The sequence below is a fragment of the Ictalurus furcatus genome, chromosome 12, assembly GCF_023375685.1.
Source record: "Ictalurus furcatus strain D&B chromosome 12, Billie_1.0, whole genome shotgun sequence".
Classification (NCBI taxonomy): Eukaryota; Metazoa; Chordata; class Actinopteri; order Siluriformes; family Ictaluridae; genus Ictalurus; species Ictalurus furcatus.
Window position 1 is genome coordinate 16,053,774 of NC_071266.1, and position 26,355 is coordinate 16,080,128.

The following is a 26,355-nucleotide window of genomic DNA, read 5'->3' on the forward strand; positions in this document are numbered from 1 at the left end:
TTTGTTTTTTCCCAGCAGGGATATAATTCTATTCATGCATTTGTTTGTATGTAATTAAATATTATAGCATTACATATGCATGTTGTGGGATGATTTCTCTTAGGTAGAAATTGTGTGTCATAAAAAAAAAAAACATGCATTTTTAGTATTGCAGTAGAGAAGAAGTGAGTTCTGTATTTAAAATACATGTATTGCTTTTTTTTTCTTAATTGCAGTGCTACCACAGTAGTTTTTTGTGTTTTTTTACTTATTTTACTGCACTGTACTACAGGTCTACAGTTTATATAGCATTTTATTTCTGCATTACTAATGTGTATTACTCCACACTCAATATGGTCAATTGACACTATCCTGCTGAAAAACAAAATAGAAACCATCACAGAAATTCTAATGGTTTCCACTACAAATAACATTAAAAACCATCAGCTAACCACCAAAACCATTACCATTATGGGTCCTTAATGGTATCCACTAGATATAACATGCCACTAATATAAGGCAACAAATTACCAGTAGAAACCCACAGAGACCATTACAGTTTCCATTAAAACCAATACAATTCTCATTATAACCATTAAAACCATTACAAATTCTATGAGGGTTTCTATTATTTTTTGTTTTGTTTTGTTTTTCAGCAGGGTAGGGCTGCAAATGTAATCACAATGTATTATTATTATTATTATTATTATTATTATTATTATTATTATTATTTACTGCGATTCACAAAGAACACAATTGAAAAGAGCTGTCATAACAAAATAACTTAAAATTTGGTAATGAACGTGTGTGTGTGTGTGTGTGTGTGTCATTAGAGTAGGACTGCAGAGTGAAACTAATATGCAGGTAGATATGAGTGTGGTTAGGCACTTGAAGAATGCAGAGAAGTGAGAATGTAAGTGAGCAGGGAAGTGAAAAAAGAGATACACTGGCTAGATCTATTATATCGTCTTTATATTCTTGCGATTTTTACTGTGGAGGAAGGACTTGGAAGGAAACTAGGTAGGAAACCAGATTTGGTGTAGCCAAGGAATGTTGATTATGTCTAGATAAACATAACAATTATTTGGATTTATATAGATGTCTGTCATATTAAAAGCAGCAGTTCAAAAGTAAACAAGCACAAAAGCAAATGCAACCCTGCTGAAAAAATCCAGTTTGAAAAACTCCTAAGATCATCTTTGTGGGTTGTTAAGTTACTTTCCAAATTCTAAAGTGATCAGTAAAGGTTTGAGGGGTTGTTGTTTTGTTTTGTTTTTTGTAATTGCCTTACTGTTGTTATTTTCTTAAACATAACTTGTTTACAATGTAGCATTAGTAGTGATAATCCAGTTTCCATCCACCAGTACTTACCAGCTGGCAAACATGGCATACCAGCTTGACTAGATCGGCCTGTGTTTTGGCAGTTTGTAGCTGGTCAGACTACGCTGGATTTTTAAACAAGGAAATCACATCAGTGATTTCGGCCATCAGTGGCATGGGTAATTTGTTCACTTCTTCACCCTTCCAAATTCTGTTCTACAAGGACTAATATATTCAATTAGATTGAATTAAAATAAAATTAATGAAAGTAAGAATGATCAGTCCCAAATCTAATAAACCTTAGGGATTTCTACCTAAGGCATTTTTTGTATTTCTAGGCTAGTCCACAATCCCAATACAGTGGTGCTTGAAAGTTTGTGTGAAACCTTTGGAATTTTCTATATGTTTGCATAAATATGACCTAAAACATCATCAGATTTTCACACAAGTCCTAAAAGTAAATAAAGGGAACCCAATTAAGACGTTGGCCTACTGATCGGAAATTCACGATTTCAAACCCCAGCAAGACCCTTAACCCTTAACTGCTCAGATGCATAAAAATGAGATAAATGTAAGTCGCGCTGGATAAGGGTGTCTGCCAAATGCCATAAATGTCAATGTGAACCACTAGGATTAGCAGTTAGTTTGAAGGTGAAATTAGAGCCAGGTGTTTTCAATCAATGGGATGACAATCAGGTGTGAATGAGGACTCTGTTTTATTTAAAGAACAGGGATCTATCAAAGTCTGATCTTCACAACACATGTTTGTGGAACTGTATCATGGCACAAAGAAAGGAGATTTATGAAGACCTAAGAAAAAGATGCTCATCAGGCTAGAAAAGGTTACAAAACCATCTCTAAAGAGTTTGGACTCCACCAATCCACAGTCAGATAGATTATGTACAAATCAAGTCAAATAGAAGAAAATCAAGACCTCTGTTACACTCCCAGGGAGTGGTCATCCAACAAAGATCACTCCAAGAGCAAGATATGTAATAGTCTACAAGGTTACAAAGGAACCCAGGGTAACTTCTTAGCAACTAAAGGCTTCTCTCACATTGGCTAATGTTAATGTTCATGAGTCCACCATCAGGAGAACACTGAACAAGAATGGTGTGCATGGCAGGGTTGCAAGGAGAAAATCACTGCTCTCCAAAAAGATCATTGCTGCCCTTCTGCTGTTTGCTAAAGATCACATGGACAAGCCAGAAGGCTATTGGGGAAAAAATTGTGGACAGATGAGACCAACATAGAAATTTTTGTTTATATGAGAAGCGTTATATTTTTTGAAAGGAAAACACTGCATTCCAGCATAAGAACCTTATCTCATCTGTGAAACATGGTGATGGTAGTATCATGGTTTGGGCCTGTTTTGCTGCAGCTGGACCAGGACGACTTACCATCATTGATGGAACAATGAATTCTGAATTATACCAGTGAATTGTAAAGGAAAATGTCAGGACATCTGTCTATGAACTGAATCTCAAGAGAAAGTGGGTCATGCAGCTGGACAATGACCCTAAGCACAGAAGTCATTCCATTTTAGAATAGTTAAAGAAGAATAAAGTTATGTGACTAATTAATTAACCATAAAACATTTTTTATTGGATAATTAAATAACTAAGATGTTAAATCAAGACTTAATAATTAATAATAAAAATGGAATATAGTCCATTGTTTATTTCAATGTTTATTTATTTATTTATTTATTTCCTTTTTGCTATTCATTTAGTTCATGCTTTGGCCTTTTGGGAATGCCATGGAACAATTAAATCTGTCAATATCTTTCATCAAAACTAACAGGAGGGACTAATGTTTGATTGAATGATCTATTCAAATTAATTTATTTTGCTTGGAGGCCTATGCAGAGTTAACTCAAGTTGATTAAATGGCTGCTACTACTACTACTACTACACACACACTCTTTCTCTCTCTCTCTCTCTCTCTCTCTTAACTGAGCACCATCCCACTGCAATATTTGCACATTCCTGCACTGACTCTATTGCATTTTTGCTGCTACTGTACTTATAAAAAATATAGTATTTAATATCTTGTCACTGTTATACACTTTACTTGGCTGCTACTGCAATAACTGCTATGTCCATATTTGGTATAAGCTAATCTGCTGAATACTCAGTCATAGCATGTTATGTTTGCATTTATACCATTTTAAAATTATATTGTTACTCTTTGGCACCTACCTTATGCACTACCTTATATCGGACACTTCCACACTAAAACTGTGTACTGGTCGGTGCTACACTGTATCTCACTGTTCCTATTGTCCTGTTTTAGTAGTTACTGTACTGTCTTGTATTGTTAGCATATGTTTGCACATGCATGTTATGTAAAAATGTGTAGATCTTATTTAGTTCTGTGTCGTCTCATGTGGATAGTGTTTTGTTTTATGTAGCACCATGGTCCTGGAGGAATGTTGTTTCATTTCACTATGTACTGTACCAACAGTATATGGTTGAAATGACAATAAAACCACTTGAACTTGCACTTGCTTCTGAGAAATGTCCTAAACAAACCCCAAAAATGAAAGCCTTGTGCGTTCATACTTTTTCAGAACAGCAAGGAGAGATATTTGAAAACGTTTTATTGTTGTCTGTTCACATAAAATAATGGCACTCTGATTAGGATGTGGATGTTGCTGTTTTCACTGTCACCTCATCCAAGGAAGACTATGCAGAATCACATTGTACAGTAGGAAACATTTATTTGAGAGCACGATGTGATTCACTACAAATAACAACTTCTGTGATAAACGCATTTGAGGAGGAAAGGGAGTCAGGCACAGGCAGAGTTCATGCAAGACAGATTTGTTGACTGATTTAATTATTTCATAGCATGCACCAAGGCATGAAAGCAATTAATAGTGAAATAAACACTTAAATACATAAATGAAATGTTGAAAATAAACAATTAAATATATTCCCTTATTTTAAGTTTTTATTAAAATATTACTTCACTACTGAAATATGTATTGTACATTTTATAAAATTATGCATTGAAATGGTTTCTTTTATATTGGTACCTCCAGGCAAATGTCCTATTTCAGTGTAATAAAGTTTACCATTACAATTCAATGTGACAAGTTAGGCATGTGACTACAATTACAATTTAACTTTTATTTTTTAATGTGACTGAAAGGAACAAACAAACTAGGAGAGATAAGAGTGGTGAAAAAAAAAAAGATTCTATTTAAAAGCTAAAGAACTCGAGTGTCCTGCACAGAGCCCTGACCTCAACCCCATTGAACACCTTTGGGATGAACTGAAACTGGAGCCTCCTCACCCAACATCAGCGCCTGACCTCAGCCTCACTAATGCTCTTTTAGCTGAATGAACACAAATCCCCACAGCCACGCCCCAAAATCTAGTGGAAGAGTGGAGCTTTTTATAGCGGCAAAGGGGGAATAAATCTGGAATGGGATGTTCAACAACATGTATATGGGGGTGATGGTCAGGTGTCCACATACTTTTGGCCATATAGTGTATGTTGTCCATTCATTGTTGCCCATTCATCACTTATAAAAAGTCAGGTGACTAAAGCAGAACTATTTGAGTGCACAAAAATAGTAAAATGTTTTACATAAAATTTAAGATTGTCAGCATGCAGCGTGCAGCATACAGTCGGGTCCATAAGTATTCGGACATTGACAACATTTTTGTAATTTTGCCTCTGTATACCACCACAATGGATTTGAAATGAAGCAATCAAGATGTGATTGAAGTGTAGACTTTCAGCTTAAATTCAAGTGTTTTAACAAAAATCATTGCATTAACTGTTTAGGAATTACAGACATTTTTTTACAGAGTCCCTCTCTTTTACAGACTCAAAAGTAATTGGACAATTGACTGATAAGCAGTTTCATGGCCAGATGTGGTCTGTTTCATTATTATTTCATGACAAATTAAGGAGATAGATGGTCTGGAGTTGATTTTGCATTTGGTAGTTGAATTTGCATTTGGTAGCTGTTCATGGGAACTCTCAATATGCGGTCGAAAGAGGTGTTGATGCAAATGAAGGAGGACATCAATAGGCTGAAAAAACTAAACAGACCTATCAGAAAGAGCAGAAACTTTAAGAGTGGCAAAATCAACAATTTGGTACAGTCTAAAAAAGTAGGAATGCACTGGAGAGCTCAGTAACACCAAAAAGAGAAGAAGCAACCCAAGAGCCTCTTAAGTCAAAGAAATGGAATTTTCTGCAATGTCCTTTCGTTCACCTGACCTCAACCCAATTGTGCTGCTTTTCACTTAGTGAAGACAAAAAATGTAGACAAAAAGACCCACAAACAAGCAGCAACAGAAGCCAGATGAAGTAAACACCTGGCAAAGCAGGAAGGAAACTCAGAATTTGATGATGTCCATGGGTTCTAGACTTCAGGAAGTCACTGACTGCAAAGGATTTGCATCCAAGTATTAAAAATAAGCCAAATAGTTATGATTATATTGGGTTGTCCAATTACTTTTGAACCTCTGAAAAATGTCTGTAATTCCTAAACAGTTAATACATTCACTTTTGTTAAACCACTTGAATTAAAGCTAAAGGTCTACACTTTAATCATATCTTGATAGCTTCATTTCAAATCCATTCTGGTGGTGTACAGAGGCAGAATCACGAAAATTGTGTCACTGTCTAAATACTTATGGACCTGGCTGTATTTGAAGTCTTTGTACAGCCAAATTAGTCAAGAAACATATGCTTCCAGGATTGTAGTATAAGGAGAAAGGGGTTTCGAGCCTCAGGGTAAAATCCCTCTATGGCTTCTTAAATGACCTCCTGTTGCACCTCATTCATATGGGGGATATTGGGGTCTTTCTCCTGTCATTTTCAAGGTCTCAATGATCAAAATGACTGAAGGAGAAGGAATAAGATGAGAGTTGAAATTGCAATGTTTGGACATTGACACAGTTATTGTTTTTTCAGCTGTCTACCATAGTATTTGGGGGTGAAATTAAATAATGAATATGAGAATAAGTGCAGACGTTCAGCTTTAATTGAACAATATTTACATCCAAATCAGGTGACCATTGTAGGAATACTATCATAATCATAAATTAAATTGTCATTTTTAACACTTGGTTGCAAATCCTTTGCCGTCAATGACTGCCTTAAGTCTGAAACCCATAAACACATCACTAGACGATGGGTTTCTTCACTGGTAATGCTGTGCCAAGCCTTTACTGCAGCTGTCTTCATTTCCTGCTTGTTCTTGAGGTGTTTTGCCTACAGTAAGTGAAATGCATGCTCAATTGGTTCTGCCATTGCATAACATTCCACTTCTTTGCCTTAAAGTCTTGGGTTGGATCTACACTTCAGAATTCCTCCTACTGCTTTTGTCAGCAGTCACATGATCAATAAATACAAGGACCAGTTCCATTGGCAACCATACATGCCCACACCATAAGATGAAGTGGTATGATTGTGAGCAGTTCCTACACAGCTAAAATAACAAAATTGAGGTGTCAATCAGCTACCTCACCGAGGGATGTACTTCTGCAGTCTCTGTAGCAATAAAGATGGTACATACAATGCAATGTCTTAAGTTCTCAGTAATCTCATACATTTTTCTGCATTCGGCGCTTAGCCAGATCACATCTGGACTTGTGCTTCATCTGGTGAGACCCCCAGTGTCACAATGCCGGCATTAATGGCACACATTTGACTCATACCTGGGGGCATCTAGAGTAGCCACTCCATCTACCTGCATGTTTCACTCTTTTGCTTGCCTAAAAATTCGGAGGTCCGATACAAAAGGTTCTATGTTTTATGATGTTTAACACCTCTAGATATCAATACCAGGAAATAAAAGCTGAAATCCTAAACTCTCGTCTCATATCCATCTTTTGATCTCAAACCCAAATATCTTTGGTGCATAGCACAAACAAATTGACCTTGCCATGCCAGTAGTTTCAGAGAGGACTGTATGTCCGCACCTTGTATCAAGACAAATTCCTTGCAAATGTGCTTCGCAAAGTAAAGTGATTCTGATTCTGAAACTTGCACAGACAATTACCTGACCTCAGGATTAAAATCAATCCTGAATCCTGAACCCAACCCTGAAGTAGATACACTAAGAAAAGTAGCTAACTACACTGAAGCTACAAAACAGCAACAAGTACAGAGAGGGCTCACTTCAGTACTCTTGGTTCAGTTAGTTTCGGGAAATACACCATATGGCCAAAAGTTTGTGGACAATTGACCATCACACCCATATGTGCTTGCTGAACATCCCATTCCAGATTTATTCCCCCTGTGTTTGCTGTTATAATAAGCACCACTCTTCAGGGAAGGCTTTCCACTAAATTTTGGGTCGTGGCCGTGGAGATCTGTGATCATTCAACTACAAGAGCATTAGTGAGGTTGAGGTCAGGCGCTGATGTTGGGATGTTGAGGAGGCTCCAGTTTCAGTTCATCCCAAAGGTGTTCAGTGGGGTTGAGGTCAGGACTCTGTGCAGGACACTCGAGTTCTTCCACTCTCTTCCAACCTTAACACACCATGTCTTCATGGAATACACTTTGTGACGAATCCAGTGACGAAGGCACAAACAACGTAGTGTGAGCATACATAGTCCCCTATGCATGGAGACTTTTGGGACACCCTGTAGTTACACCTGGCTACTCCTATGCTACCAAAAAATGTAAGCTAGCAGTGTCACCACTTATACCTAACTGCTCCACAACACTGACTATGACAACATTTCATGAATTTATGGATTTCATCTCAAACATGGTTGTTTCTGTAGATAAAGCATTAATTGTTGGAGACAATATTCCTATTAATATTCAATCCATCCATCCATCCATCCATCTTCTACCGCTTACTCCTTCTTCAGGGTCGCGGGGGAACCTGGAGCCTATCCCAGGGAGCATTGGGCACAAGGCAGGGTACACCCTGGACAGGGTGCCAATCCATCGCAGGGCACACTCACATACACACTCACACACCCATTCATACACTACGGACACTTTAGACACACCAATCAGCCTACCATATTAATTATAATTCAATATGAATATTAATTTTGATAATCCATAAGACCCACTGAGAACAGTGCTCGAGTCCATTCTAGATTCAGTAGGGGTTAATCAGAACGTAATAGCACCCTCTCATAACGGTGGTCACACTTTTAATTTAATACTTTCATTTGGATTAAATATGGAAAGTATAATCACACTACCCCAGTCTAAAGCTATCTCAGATCATTATATTATCTCATGTGTTTTAGTCATAATATATGCACTTTGCCATGCTACCACGTCAAATGTACAGTCATCTACAGTACATACTGTAGTTTTATCGATAATCTCCCAGAGTTATCAACCTTGACTGGTTCGTGGTATGACCTCATAGATCTCGATCAGGCAACCGAATGCTTAGAGTCAATATTCCGCTGCAAGCTACGTAATGTAGCTCCATCTAAAAGAAAAATAATTATAGAGAAAAAACTAGCACTCTATCTATCTATCTATCTATCGTGGTGCTTGAAAGTTTGTGAACATTTTAGAATTTTCTATATATCTGCATAAATATAACCAAAAGTAAATAAAGAGAACCAAATTAAACAAATGAGACAAAAATATTATACTTGGTCATTTATTTATTGAGGAAAATTATCCAATATTACATATATGTGAGTGGCAAACGTATGTGAACCTCTAGGTTTAGCAGATAATAACAGTTAAGGTAAAATTAGAGTCAGGTGTTTTCAATCAATGGAATGACAATCAGGTGTGAGTGAGGACTTTAAAGAACAGGAACCTATCAAAGTCTGATGTTCACATGTTTGTGGAAGTCATGGCACTAACAACAATCTTTGAGGACCTCAGAAAAAGAGTTGTTGAGGCCTCAGACTGGAAAAGGTTACAAAACCATCTCGAAACAGTTTGGAGTTGTCACCCAACAAAGATCACTCCAAGAACAAGACGTGTAATAGACTGCGAGGTCACAAAAGAACCCAGGGTAACTTCTAAGCAACTAAGGGCCTCTGTCACATTGGCTAATGTTAATGTTTATGAATCCACCATCAGGAGAACACTGAAGAACAATGATGTGAATGGCAGGGTTGCTAGGAGAAAGTCTCTGCTCTCCAAAAAGAATATTGCTGCCCTTCTGCAGTTCGCTAAAGATCATGTGGACAAGGCAGAAGTCTAAAAATGTATGTGGATGGAGGAGACCTAAATAGAATTTTTGGTGTAAATGAGAAGCGTTATGTTTGGAGAAAGGAAAACACTGCATTCCAGCATAAGAACCTTATCCCATCTGTGAAACATGGTGGTGGTAGTATCATGGTTTGGGCCTGTTTTGCTGCATCTGGGCCAGAACGACTTGCCATCATTGATGGAACAATGAATTCTGAATTATAACAGCGAATTGTAAAGGAAAATGTCAGCACATCTGTCCATGAACTGAATCTGAAGAGAAAGTGGTTCATTCAGCAGGACAACGGCCCTAAGCACATAAGTCGTTCTACCAAAGAATGGTTAAAGAATAATACATTTAATGTTTTGGAATGGCCAAGTGAAAGTCCTGACCTTAATCCAATAGAAATATTGTGGAAGGACCTGAAGCAATCAGTTCATGTGAGAAACCCACCAACATCCTAGAGTTGAAGCTGTTCTGTACTGAGGAATGGGCTAAAATTCCTCCAAGCCGATGTGCAGGACTGATCAACAGATACCGGAAACGTTTAGTTGCAATTATTGCTGCACAAGGGGGTCACACCAGATACTGAAAGCAAAGGTTCACATACTTTTGCCACTCACAGATATGTAATATTGGATTATTTTCCTCAGTAAATAAATGACCAAGCATAATATTTTAATCTCATTTGTTTAATTGGGTTCTCTTTCTCTACATTTTTAACTTGTGTGAAAATGTGATGTCTTAGGTCATATTTATGCAGAAATATAGAAAATTCTTACAAACTTTCAAGCACTTATCTATCTATCTATCTAATGCAATATAGAACAATTTGCTCTGTGCATTATTTTCACTATGGTATTTTTCATATACAGAATTTATTTTAAAAATAGATTATTGAGAAATATTACGACTGTTCAATGATAATTTGCAATGTATGTGTATACACACACGTCTTATTGTCGCAACATACAGTGTATGAGTTACTTCGATATGTCACAAAATGTGCTGTATTATAGTGCAATAACACTTTACAGATAGCGGGCAGCATCATAAAGCATAATAAAATGTGTTCTTTTTAATAAAAAACTGCAACAATGACATGCACAAGCAGCACAAATCAGGCAGGGGACACAGGTCGGTTCACCACAATAGTAAAGCATGCCATTATAAAAAAATCATGGGGCCCCCTGATAGTCCAGGGGCCCTAAGTCACTGCTTACAGCAAGAAACGGCCCTTTCAGCATTGATGCTGCAAGTAAAATGGCACTTGTCCTTCTGCAGTCATCTCTGGTAGAGCGTGGCTGAAAGTAAGAATAATTTTTACAAACCTCAATATTAAATCACACCTTATTGCAGTGTGTGAATAAAGATGAAACCTAGCTACTGGCATGCATTGTAGTTTCTTTGGTAAGTGATACATATCTTCAAAATAAACTGGAAATAGCAGATTTTATTAGACAAATGTCATTCTACATATTGGACTTTGTGTGCCTGTAATAAATGACCAAGGTTGAAAATATTTTACTTTAATGCAGGTTTGGAAATCGTTATGTCTTTATTATAAGCATTTTTTTAAAGAAGAAGAAGAAAAAAAAAAGAAAACACTCATCTAAACAGAAAATAAAGTAATTTGGGGGGTTTAATTTTCCTTGTACATTGTCTGACAATTCAGATAAAAGTCAGATAAAATGGGAGATTCAGCATTCCAAAAGACAGATTCAGAAATACACACAGGCACAGAAACACAGACACACAAACAGGAAACATACACACCTTGACATCACTAATCAGCAGTAATGACATCAACACTGACTCTTTTTTTTTGACATCTTCATGCTTTTCCTCTTTTCAGTTTAATTGCTTCTTTTTGTCATTGATTACAAAGTATAGGATCCACTCGGAAGTTGTATAGTAACAAAAAAGGAAAGTCACAAAAATGGAAGCAAAAGGAAGCAAACATTAACTATGATCTGAACACTGATAATTGGTTTGAACATGGACTTGATTTCAGTCTTTTTTTTATACTGTATAAATCGATATAAAATTCTCATACCTCTTATACTGGAATAACTTTAGTAGAAAGAAAATCTGAAATATTAATTTTAAGGATATTTCATGTCTGTTTACTTTTTCTGTTCATTTCAAGCACATGAACAGTCTCAGGCATCCACCACACAACTGCCTATGAATGTCTGGTGAGTATACAGTGGAGAAATATACACATCTTTGACTGAAAACAAAGAGTTGTTCAGAATATACCAAAACTGGCCTGCTCATTACTCAGAAAATAACATATATGTCAATATATTACAGTGTATTCAGCTTGGCAGATTATATATTTAGCTATATCAGAATTTGTTCTGTTGTTTTCTACATTTTGTTCTACAGCTGTGTCACTTAGACTGACACATGATCATTTTAAAAAAGAAAAACAAAAAAACAATTGACCAAACACAGAAGCATAGACATACAGATAAGTTTCAGAATAGCCCTTGGAATAAAGAGTCCACCAACTCCCCATCCCCTTTCCCATTCCCATACCAACCTTATACAGTAATCAACTGTTACAAATTGTGTGTCTGCAGTTTTGTTGACAACAAAGCATGCTCATAATTAATTTGTCTTCTGCCACGCTTCCATGATAACAAACCAAATGCCAGGAACCAGGACTAGGGAAGTCGTCTGTAGTAATCCTTTAACTGGTCAGACTTGCTTGTTGAACAGGCACAATGCCTACTGGCTCATTTTTGCCACATACTGAGCACAGGGTGATATTATTTTCTAACCACAAACTACAAGGCCCTCAGATTCTTTAAATATTTCCCTATGAATCAAAGATTAACACTGCATATTGCTCTCAGAGGCACCACAATAGGTACCACAATAAAGCCAAGATATCTATATATATATATATATATAAATATATATATATATATATATATATATATAGTTTATGTGACACTACATTATTGGAGACTCATTGTCATACATCTAACCCACACCTACCCCAAGCTGTATTATAAAAGAGTCAGCACTCTTAAATCTAAAGAATTGTATCACAATATTGTTCAGTGTTGTGTCAGTGTCTAGTGTCACAGCTTCTTATTTATTTCATGTCTGCTGGACCACTATTGATAACGAAAATCAATAAATTTTTGGAAACGTGTTTTCTTTTCTTTTTTGTCATTGCCCACTTGAAGTTGCAGTGGAGTTCATGATAACTTATTACTCAATGTTTATTTCTGCTGCTGTAACATTACATCTGGAAATTTCACAAATATACAGTCTTCACAGATATACCTGTTAATTCCTGTCATCAGAAACCATTCAAGTTTCCACCTCTTATTTTCTGCCATATTATCCTCCAAAGTCCTTTCCCAATAAAACTCAGTAGTATTAAGCTTTATATAATATAAAATTAAATGAAATTGCTAGAAGGTTCGTGTTGGAGAAAACCTTCAAAACATTTTCCATCATTTTTTTTAACCATAAAATGTTCTAAAAGTATGGCTCAATTGTTGTAGATGCAATGTTTCCAAGAATAAGTATATACTGTATACACAGTCAGATGAGCTAAAACTAGGAACCTTAGTTATCCACATAGATTCATCCTAAAAATACCTTCACATAACTTGGGTGTATCTTATCCTGTTTCCTAGCAACAAGCAGCAAGGGGCAAAAATGGATCTTCAGAACCATGTATGGCCTCACTTCTGTCCTAGCAGTATACCAAGTTCTTCTGCTATGAGACTCCTCACGCTAAAGTTTTTTCTATCTTCCCTATTGTGTCCATCTCCTGTCATTCTAACTTATACTCTGCCTTAAAACATTAGTCCTCTCCTCCATTTGAGCAAATATGTTTAATCTTTCTATCATCCCTTTTCTGTCCTCTTCTGCCTCACCCCTTCTTCACACTGTGACTTCGTTTTTACTCCCTGTCCACAGTGCCTGACTGCCTCCCCCTGCCCCAGGGAGGAAGTGCAGCTGTTCAATAGTGTTCTGCCGCTTTACAGCAAATGCCATCCTGCGGGCATTTTGGCTGATTGTTCCTGCGGCACCAGTAGAGCCATGACCCTCCCCCCAACCCATAGTGCCAGTCCCATGGCCAGCTGACATGGTAGCAGCAATGTTTGTGAACTCCTGTTCACAGCCAGATGTTGGGTGCGAATTCATCTTGATCATGTGGTGTCGGTCAAGTAATGGGGTCACACACACATTCTGCTGTGACTGCGTTTTCTTATGATGGCTCAGGTGAGACAGCAACCCCCCATAGTCACCCACTGCACTCCCCATCATTCTTTCCTCAGGTGACACCAGGAGGCGTTCGTGGGACTTTCTCAGTGTCTTTGAGTTGGAACTCTTGCTGGTGGCCATGGCTTTGTAATACTGGTGCTGCTGGTTCTTAGACAAGTAAGACAGGGTGTTTCCCTCCCCCAAGGCCAGTAGTTGGTCTTGAGACATCACCCGGCGTGGAGGCTGGCTCACTGTCTCAAAGGTAGGACTGTACGGTGACTGGGGTAAAGGGTAAGGATTTGGTGTGGAAGTAGAGGTAGGTACATGTATTTGGGGTCGGGATGAGTGTAGGGGCAATGTACCCCTTGCTCCTAGAGTGTAATCACCACTCCAGTGCAGGTGATGCTGGGAGGAGTGGAAGGAAGGTGGTGCATCGTTGGGTCGTCTTTTTGAGGTATAATAATTTGTGTAATCATCCAGTTCTTTTTCTGCATTTAGTTGGGAGACAAATTAGATACAGCTTCAAAATTAGTCAATCAATACTTCAATCCTAATGTGTTGATTATAACTGGTTTGTGAGCAATTTAGAAAATGCAATAATCTACATTTTATTTTAAGTCACACACTCACCTAGTCTCTTGAGGGAGGAATAGCGGTTAATATCGGGTTTCATAACAGCTTCATATGTTGGAGGGAGCTGGGCCAGGTTGTGAAAGGAATGAGAGAAGGTTAAAGGATGGCCTGTATTGTTGGTCTTGCTGGAGATCAGCGTACCTGTGGAGGTCAGCTGGGCATTGTTCATCCGTGGTACACGCTCTGATAAAACAGAGTATAAGAGTTTGCATCTAAACACCGTTCAAAGGACAACAATTAGGCAAAACTGGGAGTCCTGTAAGATGCCACTGGCTGAATTCTCATTTGTAGAAAAATGATGGCTGAATTTTTTCCATAAAACACTGCTTAAACACTGCTTAAACACTGACTGCATATGAAACAGCTCGATCAGGCTCAGAAAGAGAAATACAGTTAAAGCCCCTAGCGACTTATTTTCACAATTACCTAAATACTACCACTGTAAATTCTCTGGCGAAAATTACTAACTACTGTGTAAGACCTTTTTCATAAGGTGAAAGATTTCTGAATTTCTTTTTTCTGCCATTTTGCTTGTTTCTCTTTGGTTTGAGTTAGACTGGACTATATATGGTATGAGTCATGTTAGGCCAATCTAACGACCAATCAGAATTAGCCATCTGCTTATATCAGCTCCCTTCTTACCACAACCACATGAAATGATTATTTTCCCACTCACTAAGCCTCTTTTGTAACTAAGTGATGACATTTTTTATATATACAAAATATACAGTACCCTCCGAAAGTACTGGAAGGGCAATTCTATTGTTTTCGCTATACATTGAAGACATTTTCTCAACAAATGCTTAATAAATGTTTATTACAGAACACACACACACACAGAACCTACTCTTTTACTTACCTATAGTAGCTGTGTGTTTGGGGCTGGACCCAGACTGGATTACATTGTGTTTGCCAACTGCAAAAGAGTAGAGCAAAACCAGATGATCTTAATGTTTCTATATGGGGATTTGTGTTCATTCAGCTACAAGAGCATTACTGAGGTTGAGGTCAGGCGCTGATGTTGGGATGTCGAGGAGGCTCCAGTTCCAGCTCATCCCAAAGGTGTTCAGTGGGGTTGAGTGCAGGACACTTGAGTTCTTCCACCTTCTTCCAACCTTAACACACCATGTCTTCATGGAGCTTGTTTTGTGTACTTTGTGTCATGCTGGAACAGGTTTGGGGCCTCTTAGTTCTAGCAAAGGGAAACTGTAATGACATTGTATATTTACATTTGCTTCCAACTTTGTGGCAACAGTTTTGGGGGAAGAACCACGTGTACGTGTGATTGTCTACTCTCCACATACTTTTGTCCATATAGTGTACAACCCCAATTCCAAAAAAAGTTGGGACAGTATGGAAAATGGAGAGAAAAAAAAACCCAACAAAAAGAGTTATTTGAAAATTCAATTCACCCTGTACTATACTGAAAACAAATTATTAACACATTATTTGATGTTTTATTTGATGACTGCAACACACTCCAAAAAATTTGGGACAGTCGACTGTTTACCACTGTGTAACATCACCTTTTCTTTTAATAACACTTATTAAGCATTTGGACACTGAAGACACCAGTTGGTTAAGTTTAGCAAGCGGAATTTTCCCCAATTCATCCATTATGCACTTCTTCAGCTGCGCAACTGTACGGGGCCTTCGTTGCAGTATTTTGCGCTTCATAATGCGCCACATATTCTCAATCGGAGACAGGTCAGGACTGCAGACAGGCCATGCTAGCACCCGCACTCTCTGCTTACACAACCATGCGCTTTTAATCCGGGCAGAATGTGGTTTGGTGTTGTCCTGCTCTGGATGGCAGCATATGTTGCTCCAAAATGGGTATATATCTTTCTGCATTAATGGTGCACTCACAGATGTGCAAGTTACCCTTGCCATGGGCACTGACACACCGCCATACCATGACAGATGCTGGCTTTTGGACCTGACGCTGATAACAGCTTGGATGTTCCTGTTCCTCTTTGGCCCAGAAAACACAGCTGTTTTGTCCAAAACCTACAGTGAGGGAAAAAAGTATTTGATCCCCTCCTGATTTAGTACATTTGCCCACTGACAAAGAAATGATCAGTCTATAATTTTAATCTTAGATTTATTTGAACAGTGAGAGACAGAATAACAACAAGAAAATCCAGAAAAACGCATGTCAAAAATGTTATAAATTGTTTTGCATTTTAATGAGGGAAATAAGTATTTGACCCCCTCCCAATCAGAAAGATTTCTGGCTCCCAGGTGTCTTTTATACAGGTAACGAGCTGAGATTAGGAGCACACTCTTAAAGGGAGTGCTCCTAATCTCAGCTTGTTACCTGTATAAAAGACACCTGTCCACAGAAGCAATCAATCAATCAGATTCCAAACTCTCCACCATGGCCAAGACCAAAGAGCTCTCCAAGGAGGTCAGGGACAAGACTGTAGACCTACACAAGTCTGGAATGGGCTACAAGACCATTGCCAAGCAGCTTGGTGAGAAGGTGACAACAGTTGGTGCGATTATTCGCAAATGGAAGAAACACAAAAGAACTGTCAATCTCCCTCGGCCTGGGGCTCCATGCAAGATCTCACCTCGTGGAGTTGCAATGATCATGAGAACAGTGAGGAATCAGCCCAGAACTACACGGGAGGATCTTGTCAATGATCTCAAGGCAGCTGGGACCATAATCACCAAGAAAACAATTGGTAACACACTACGCCGTGAAGGACTGAAATCCTGCAGTGCCCGCAAGGTCCCCCTGCTCAAGAAAGCACATATACATGCCCGTCTGAAGTTTGCCAATGAACATCTGAATGATTCAGAGGACAACTGGGTGAAAGTGCTGTGGTCAGATGAGACCAAAATGGAGCTCTTTGGCATCAACTCAACTCGCCGTGTTTGGAGAAGGAGGAATGCTGCCTATGACCCCAAGAACACCATCCCCACCGTCAAACATGGAGGTGGAAACATTATGCTTTGGGGGTCTTTTTCTGCTAAGGGGACAGGACAACTTCACCGCTTCAAAGGGACGATGGACGGGGCCATGTACCGTCAAATCTTGGGTGAGAACCTCCTTCCCTCAGCCAGGGCATTGAAAATGGGTCGTGGATGGGTATTCCAGCATGACAGTGACCCAAAACACACGGCCAAGGCAACAAAGGAGTGGCTCAAGAAGAAGCACATTAAGGTCCTGGAGTGGCCTAGCCAGTCTCCAGACCTTAATCCCACAGAAAATCTGTGGAGGGAGCTGAAGGTTCGAGTTGTCAAACGTCAGCCTCGAAACCTTAATGACTTTGAGAAGATCTGCAAAGAGGAGTGGGACAAAATCCCTCCTGAGATGTGTGCAAACCTGGTGGCCAACTACAAGAAACGTCTGACCTCTGTGATTGCCAACAAGGGTTTTGCCACCAAGTACTAAGTCATGTTTTGCAGAGGGGTCAAATACATATTTCCCTCATTAAAATGCAAATCAATTTATAACATTTTTGACATGTGTTTTTCTGGATTTTTTTTGTTGTTATTCTGTCTCACTGTTCAAATAAATCTACCATTAAAATTATAGACTGATCATTTCTTTGTCAGTGGGCAAACGTACAAACTCAGCAGGGGATCAAATACTTTTTTCCCTCACAGTATTTGAAATGTTGACTCGTCGGTCCACAAAACACGATTCCACTTTGCTACTGTCCATCTCAGATGAGACTGAGCCCAGAGAAGTCAGCGGTGCTTCTGGACAGTGTTGATGTATGGCTTCTGCTTTGCATAGTAAAGCTTTAACTTGTATCTGTGGATGTAGCGGCGAATGGTGTTGTCTCACAAAGGATTACCAAAGTAAATAAAAATATTTTAAAAAGTTTTAAAAAAAGGATTACCAAAGTATTCCCGAACCTATCCTTGCTCTTGAAGGACTCTGCCTTTTTTGGAGGCTCCTTATATACTATGATTAGACGATCATCTCACCTGTTTCACATCACCTTCTTATTTCAACCTGTCACATTGCTAATAGTCCTAAATTGCCCCTGTCCCAACTTTTTTGGAATGTGTTTCATGCATAATTTTCTAAATAAATGTTTACTTTCAAAAATCTATGCAGTTGATTAGGTAAAATATCAAAAACCTGGTCTTTATATGTTTTTTGTTTAAATACAAGTTAAAGTACATTTATCTAAAAAGTCTGAGGCCACTGGTGAAAATGCTTCTATTTTTGGAAGACTTTTGGACCCCACTGTATATATACAGTCCCCTCTGAAAATATTGGAACGGCAAGGCCAATTCATTTGTTTGTGCTCTACACTAAAGACATTTGGGTTTGAGGTTAAAAAAATAAAAGATGGATATGAGATGAGAGTTTAGGATTTCAGCTTTCATTTCCTGGTATTTTCATCTAGATGTGTTAAACGACATAAAACATAGAACCTTTTGTATCAGACCACCCAATTTTTAGTTGAGCAAACGTATAGGAACAGATAAGTCTTCAAGTAAATGAAAGTAAATAACACTTAATATTTGGTTGCATATCGCTTGCTTGCAATAACTGCATCAAGCCTGCGACTCACTGACACCACCAAACTGTGGCTTGCTTCTTTTGTGATGCTTTTCCAGGCTTTTACTGCAGCTTCTTTCAGTTGTTGTTTGTTTCGGGGGGGTTTCTCCCTTCAATCTCCTCTTCAGGAGGTGAAATGCTGCTCAGTTGGGTTGAGGTCTGGTGATTGATTTGGTCAGTCTAAAACCTTCCACTTTTCCCCCTGCTGAAGTCCTTTTTGCGTTGGCAGTGTGTTTTGGATCATTATTTTGCTGCATGATGAACTTCCTCCCAATTAGATAGGATGCATTTCTCTGTAAATTAGCAGACAAAATGTTTCTATAAACTTCTGAATTCATTCTGCTGCTACCATCATGAGTTCCATCATCAATAAAGATTAGTGAGCTTGCTCCAAAAGCAGCTGTGTAAGCCCAAGCCATGACACTACCTCCACCATGTTTCCCAGATGAGCTTGTATGTTTTGGATCATGAGCAGATCCTTTCTTTCTCTACACTTTGGCCTCTCCATCACTTTGGTAGAGGTTCATCTTGGCACCAGAGTTTGTGGCCAGAATTCCAATCTGGCTTTCTGATTCTTACTGCTGATGAGTGGTTTGCATCTTGTGGTATGGTGTCTATTTTTCTGCACTTGAAGTCTTTTTCGAAGGGTGGATTGTGATACCTTCAGCCCTGCCCTATGGAGGTTGTTGGTGATGTCACTGACTGTTGTTTTTGGGTTTTTCTTCTCTCACAATGTTTCTGTCATCAACTGGTGTAGTTTTCAACCTGTTCAATGTCTGGTAGTTAGCACACCACTGTTTGTTTTTTTATATGCTCAATGCTTGACCAATGGCTCTGATTTTCCCTCTTTTCTCAGCTTCAAAATGGCTTGCTTTTCTCCCAGAGACAGCTCTCTGGTCTTCATATTGGTTTATCCTTTTTAAAAACAGTCTTCACAGGCAAAACCCAGGGCCCAAAAACTTGTCCATGGCCTCTACACTCTCCATGCTGGCCCCTGTCTACCACTAAAAGCTCCTACAAAGGGCACGTGAGCATCAGCACTGGACCCTGGAGCAATAAGAAGGTGGCCTGGTCTGATGAATAACATTTTCTTTTACATCATGTATGGCTCAGGGTTATTGTTAGAAAAGGCTTTTTAAAGATGCTTGGCCAAGGAGTTGCACTTAAGCCTTGTCTTATGCTCCATTCCTGATAAGGCTTGTAAAGACGGTTGGCACTTTGGAAATTATCAAAACATAAATGAGCCAAGGAATTGCACTTAAGCCTTGTCTCATGCTCCATTCCTGTGATGGGCAAGAGAATATAGCACTGGTCTTAGAAAAGAGACTCCCCATCAGGGAATCAAACCCTAGTCTTCCACAGGACAGGTGGAGATACTGTAAGTAAGTAAGTAAAGTAAGTAAGTAAAATTTATTTGTATAGCACGTTTCACACAGCAACGCTGACCAAAGTGCTGAACAGAGTACAGAAAGTAAAATAGAAACAGAATTAGACCAAATAAAAGCAGACAATAGACAATAGAAAAAAATCTATAAAAAATTTGTTTAAACAATTAAAAATTTGATCAAAAAGCCTGGTAGAAGAGATATGTTTTAAGCCTATTTTTAAAAGTAGTAATAGAAGGTGCAAGGTGGATGTCCAGTGGCAGTTGATTCCATAGACGGGGGCAGAAACAGCAAAAGCTCTATCCCCCTTTGTTTTTAACCGGGAACGAGGGACATGCAAAAGAAACCTATCAGAAGATCTTAGACATCTGTTTGATGAATGTGGATTAAGAAGATTCACAAGATATGAAGGAGCTTGATTATTAAGAGTTTTAAAAACAAACATCAGAACCTTAAACTTAATCCTAAAACAGACTGGGAGCCAGTGAAGCGATGCTAAAATTGGGGTGACACGATCAAACTTCTTTGCCCTGGTGAACAGCCTTGCAGCTGCTTTCTGAACTATCTGAAGACGAGCCAGAGATGACTGAGGAAGACCCAAGTATAATGAATTACAGTAATCTAAGAGAGAAGTAATAAAAGCATGAATAACCTTCTCCAAATCCTGGAAAGACAAAAATGTTTTGAGTTTTGAAATAATCCGTAGTTGATAAAAACTAGTCTTAACGACCAAATTTATCTGCTTGGTTAAGCATAGTTCTGAGTCCAGAATGAAGCCAAGGTTCCGAACCTGGGAAGAAATTGAGGGAAAGTGTTTATGGAGCTCGTTAATGAGACCATCTCTCAATCTCAGGGGGCCAAAAACAATTATTTCAGTTTTGTCTTCATTAAGTCGGAGGAAATTATTTGTCAACCATTTTTTAATGTCATCCAGACAGTCCAACAATGGCTGAATGGAGTCACCAGCTTTCAAAGGAAGGTACAACTGGGTATCATCAGCATATAAATGAAAAGAGACATTGTGAGCCCTAATAATATTCCCCAACGGCCGCATATATAAATTAAAAAGTGGGCCCTAAATGGAGCCTTGAGGAACACCACTAATAATAGGACTAGAAGAAGAGCAGAAATTACCCAACGCTACCAAGAAAGACCTGTCCTTAAGATATGAGCTGAGCCATTGTAGGGCAGTGCCCTTGATACCAAACAGATGCTCTAAGCACCAGAGAAGTATGTTATGGTCTACAGTATCAAAGGCAGCTGTAAGATCTAGTAGCATCAACACAGTATTTTTTCCAGCATCCACTGTTAGTAAAATGTCATTGGACACTTTTAACAAAGCGGAGTCCGTGCTATGAAAAGCAGTGAAACCAGATTGTAAAGGTTCAAATAACATAGCTGAGTTTAAAAACAGGAGCAATTGAGATTGTACTACTTTCTCTAGCAGCTTTGACAGAAACGGTAGCTTAGAGACAGGCCGATAATTATTAAGGCAACCTTCATCCAAACCCTGTTTCTTAAGCAAAGGTTGAACAATAGCATGCTTAAAACAATTTGGGACCACCCCTGCATCCAAAGAAGAATTTATCAACACTTGGATGCTGGGGCCAATTTCAGAAAAGGTTGCTTTCATAAGCACAGCGGGAACAGCATCGAGTGGCGTGGTTGATATTTTCATCTGGTTAACCAGATCACACAGTTCCTTTAGAGAAACGTGTTCAAATTGACCAATGAAACCGGTAAAGCCAGTGAATTTGGGGACAGGTCTGATAAATGCAAAGTGAAGGAAGAACGAATAGTAATTACTTTATCAGCAAAAAATTTTAAAAACTTCTCACAAAGTTCAGCCGAGGGTTCCCCATGGAATTGGCAACTCGGATTAATAATTGAATTTATTGTGGTGAATAAGATCTTTGGTCTATGACAGTGTGTAGCAATTAAATCAGAGAAATACCTAGACCTAGCTGACTTTGCTGCACTCTGAAACTTAAACAAACAATCTTTAAAAATCTGGAAGGACACAGTTAACTGATCATGCTTCCATCTCCGCTCAGCTCTACGACAAGCCGAGAGAACGAGTATTATCGTCGAACCAGTAATAAGATTTACGATTTGGTTGCTTCAGCTTAAAAAGGGCAATGGAGTCTAAAATATTGGAGCAAAATGTATAAAATAAGGCAATCAATCCATCAGGGCCAGAAGAAGACTCTGCAGCACTCAAGATAGATGTTTCAACAGCATTAGCTAGAAAACTTTCACTAAACTGAGAGGCAGTGAGTGAATTAATACAACGAGAATAATATCCTGAAGTCATAACGGCAGAGCTGGCAGCAGGGACAATAAAAACAATGTGCTTGTGATCAGAGAAGGAAGCATCTTCAATATTAACATCATCAGCAGCGGTTCCATATGACAATATAAGGTCTAGTGTATGACCAAGGACATGAGTTGCCTGATTTATGTGTTGAATAAAACCAAAGGAATCCAAGATATTACAAAATTCAGTAACCAAGGGTCGACCAGGGCAGCAGACATGCACATTAAAATCACCCAATAATAACAAACGATCATACAACGGAACAATAGAAGTTAAAAAATCACAAAAAATCACTTAAAAAGGCATTGTCCGGGTTAGGTGGCCTATAGATCAAAGCACAGAATAGCATGGAAGAGGTCGACTCTAACACAACACACTGTACCTCAAACGACGAGTAACTCTCAACAGAAACTCTCAGAATGTTCAGTGACTGTTTAAAAACCATAGCAACCCCACCGCCCTTACCAGAAGGCCTTGGAGTACTATACTGTCCACTATACTAACGAGGAAACCCTGCTAAGGTTTGAAAAGATGCTGGGCCAAGGAGTTGCACTTAAGCCTTGTCTTATGCTCCATTCTTAGTAAGGCTTGTAAAGATGGTTGGCAATTTGGAAATGATCAAAACATAAACAATCAAACCATAAATAAACCAAGAAATTGCACTTAAGCCTTGTCTCATGCTCCATTCCTGTGATGGGCAAGAGAATATGGCACTGGACATGAACTACACTGGGGTTTTACCTGTGCAAATTGAAGCCTGCTATGAACCTGTGTCTTAGTGCAGAGAAAACTCTATTCAGATGAGCAAGAAAGAACCTTGGCATTCATCAAACAAGCTCGTGCCAAACAAATCTTCCATCCTAGGAAATTGCTTTGACGTAAAGGAAGTCATCCGAATGTGTACATGTAAACTTGTAAATGCTCTGTTTACTTAATTGAAGTAAATGTATTGAAGAGGTGCAGAAAGATGAGAATATAAACATGGACAAACACGTTTATAGGCTCCATAAAAAATAGTCGTGTTTCTTTAAATCAGTTTGTTGCTTGTAAAGAGCAAATTCGAATGGAAAATTGGTCTCATTTGCTAGCTCACTTATCAAAGATAATTTTTGCCTTACCTTGAATCCAGCTTGAAGGACAGTTTTTTCTGTGAGTTGGCTTTTTTTAACATGTTAATTTGGCCAGAGGTGAGTAAAACACAATTCCCTGACTGAGAATCGAACCCTACCCACTAGACAACCAGGTACGAAGACCAAGAAAGTGATGGCCTGTACACTGGCCATGCTGGCCCCAGTCTACCACGAAAAGCTCCTACAAAGGGCACGTGAGCGTCAGCACTGGAACGTGGAGCAATAAGAAGGTGGCTTGGTCTGATGAATCACATTTTCTTTTACATCATGTATGGCTTAGGGTTAGGGTTAGAAAAGGCTTGAAAAGACGCTTTTCACCATTCTGAGCTATTAAATGCTATTAACTATTAACTGTTACAATCAATCAATCAATGAAAAATTGGTGGGTTAAAACAAAAAATGTTCTAAGTTGTTTAACACATCTAAATATACATATCAGGAAATTAAACCTGAAATTCTGATCTATTGTCTCATATTCATTGTTTGATCTCAAACCTGGACTGTAAATATCCTTTAAACTGTTCTGTCCTAACACATCTGCTTTATGTGCATAATACTCACTCCGGTTGTCTTTGCTCTGGAGGATGGGTGCGTAATGGTTTTTGGGCTGCCTACCCAGAGTGCCTTTGCTGGTGGTGGCGGAGGTGCTGTTGTTTCTTTCACTCTGTTGTACTGGGCTAGACTGATGACGCAATATATCAACCAGTGCTCTAATAAAAAGGAAAAAGGCATAATAGGAGAATCCAGGGGTAACAAAAACAGGCAATGGTAGACCCTATAGAATAAAAAACATCTTCAAAATGTCAGATTCCAGTTTATATGACCACCTTAGTCACAAACTAGTAATAAAAGAATAATAAGGCCACAACTTAAAGCGGTACTCTTTTCAATTTTAGCAACTGTCCCTTCTAAACTTATTCACGAATGTTTTATATGGTGTCACTCACCTGGGCATATTGAGATCTCGGTTCCTGGGTCTACGGGAGACCTTGCGGAAAGCCACCTTCAACCCAATGGCCATGACCAATGTGAAAGAAATGACGCCACCAATGACATAAACTGTACTGTTGCTCTGCTGCTGCAAAGGGTCAAAGTCTGGATCCGAACGGCTTGGGGGCTGAGTGGCAGGCACCTGTGTGTTGGCCCAGATGGGCGAGTGGTAATTGGTGCATATGTCCTGGTTCAGGCGGTTGCGCTGATGCTCACAGCAGAAGCGGTAGTAACAAGTGCCACAGCAGTAGATGTAAGTGCCCTTTGTGCAGTTAAAGGTGTGGTCAAACTGTCCCATTACATCATAGTAGCCCCTGCACACATCAACGTCCACCAGACGACGTGGTGGCGGCGCCACCTGTGCAAACCCCAGTGGGGGTTTCAGGGCATCGGCGGTCATATTACGAGGGAGCATGATCTGAGGAAGAGGCATTGCAGGGATCTCAGCCACTTCTGGTTCCTCTGCTATGGCCGCTGCTTCTTTTCCCTTCCCTTTCAGTGAAGGGGGTGGGATCTCTTTGCCCCATCCTCGCAACAGAAGCAACAGTGGCCTGTCATTGGCTGAGTGACGTTCTGAACTAACTGCCACTGTGAAAATCACATGGTCCAAAAGAAGAAAAAAACAAAAAATGGCAGCAAATGGCATTTTGATGACGAGGGCTTCTCAATGAACTAGAAGAACAATGTACCACTTTGTACAAAACGGTTCTTAACAATACGAAATGCTGGTGTACTGGGAAATAAAACTGCGTGCCACTCTGACAATATGCAACATTTACAAGAAGTTAACTTTCATTTAATTAGTTAGATTTCCTCAAATGCTATGCAAAAATGCATGTCTAACTTTTTTTTCTTCAGCTGAATGTTGAACCAATGAAACTCTCAAATTCTCAGTTATTTATGAATATATGGAATTATATTCAGTAATGTCTGTATTCCAACAGAATACTACAGAAATATCAACATCAAAAATGGAACACAGTTAATTCAGTTATACATGGGGAAAAAAGGTTGAAACGATTTGTACAGATTTCATTTCATTTTAGTTCAACATTAAAATTTTTGAATGAATTTAGGTGCGTGAATGCTTCGGTGATGAAAAATTCATGACATGAATTTCAGGGAACGTTAACAATATAAATATTATAATCATCACTAATGCACATCAAACTAACAGGTTTCTTTACTTTTTAAATGTGTGGTTTTTATCACATTTCAACAAACTGCTTGGACCTTAAGGGGAACATGTAAACATTTCTTTCAGTGTAAACTTATATATTGAAGTCCACCGTTAGGTTATTCCTATTATAACTATAACAGGTTTATTATTATTATGAAATGTATTATAAATGTCCTTGCTTGTATTTGGCACTATTTTAAAATGAACACCTCTTTAAAAATATATGTATCAACTTCTGTAAAGAAAACAAACAAAAAAACAACAAAATAAAACCCTTTACTTGTGTAATTTACCTCTTCTTTGTGAATTGTATACTTGCGGCATGTGTTTAAAATGTCATGTGTTTATTATGAAATCATAAGGTGTTTTTGGTTGTGGCAATGGTGATAAAAAAAAATAATAAAACACACGAAGACTTTTCAAGCCTCTAAATAGCTTGGAATCTGAACCACAATTTTTTTTTTTGCATACATAAATACAATGTCTTCTGTGTTCCGGAAGT

General features: G+C 38.7%; 1 protein-coding gene across 1 annotated transcript; it reads right to left on the reverse strand.

The window, feature by feature from the left end:
- Nucleotides 1-12,459: 12,459 nt before the first annotated feature.
- On the reverse strand, nucleotides 12,460-26,026 carry shisa7b (shisa family member 7). The gene is made up of 5 exons (XM_053638993.1): nucleotides 24,631-26,026; nucleotides 24,245-24,393; nucleotides 15,183-15,239; nucleotides 14,321-14,506; nucleotides 12,460-14,178 (listed from the first exon to the last, which is right to left on the reverse strand). Exons 1-5 carry the CDS (start codon nucleotides 25,317-25,319, stop codon nucleotides 13,367-13,369), a joined length of 1,893 nt encoding a protein of 630 aa, XP_053494968.1. The 5' UTR covers nucleotides 25,320-26,026; the 3' UTR covers nucleotides 12,460-13,366.
- Between the last annotated feature and the right edge of the window lie 329 nt (nucleotides 26,027-26,355).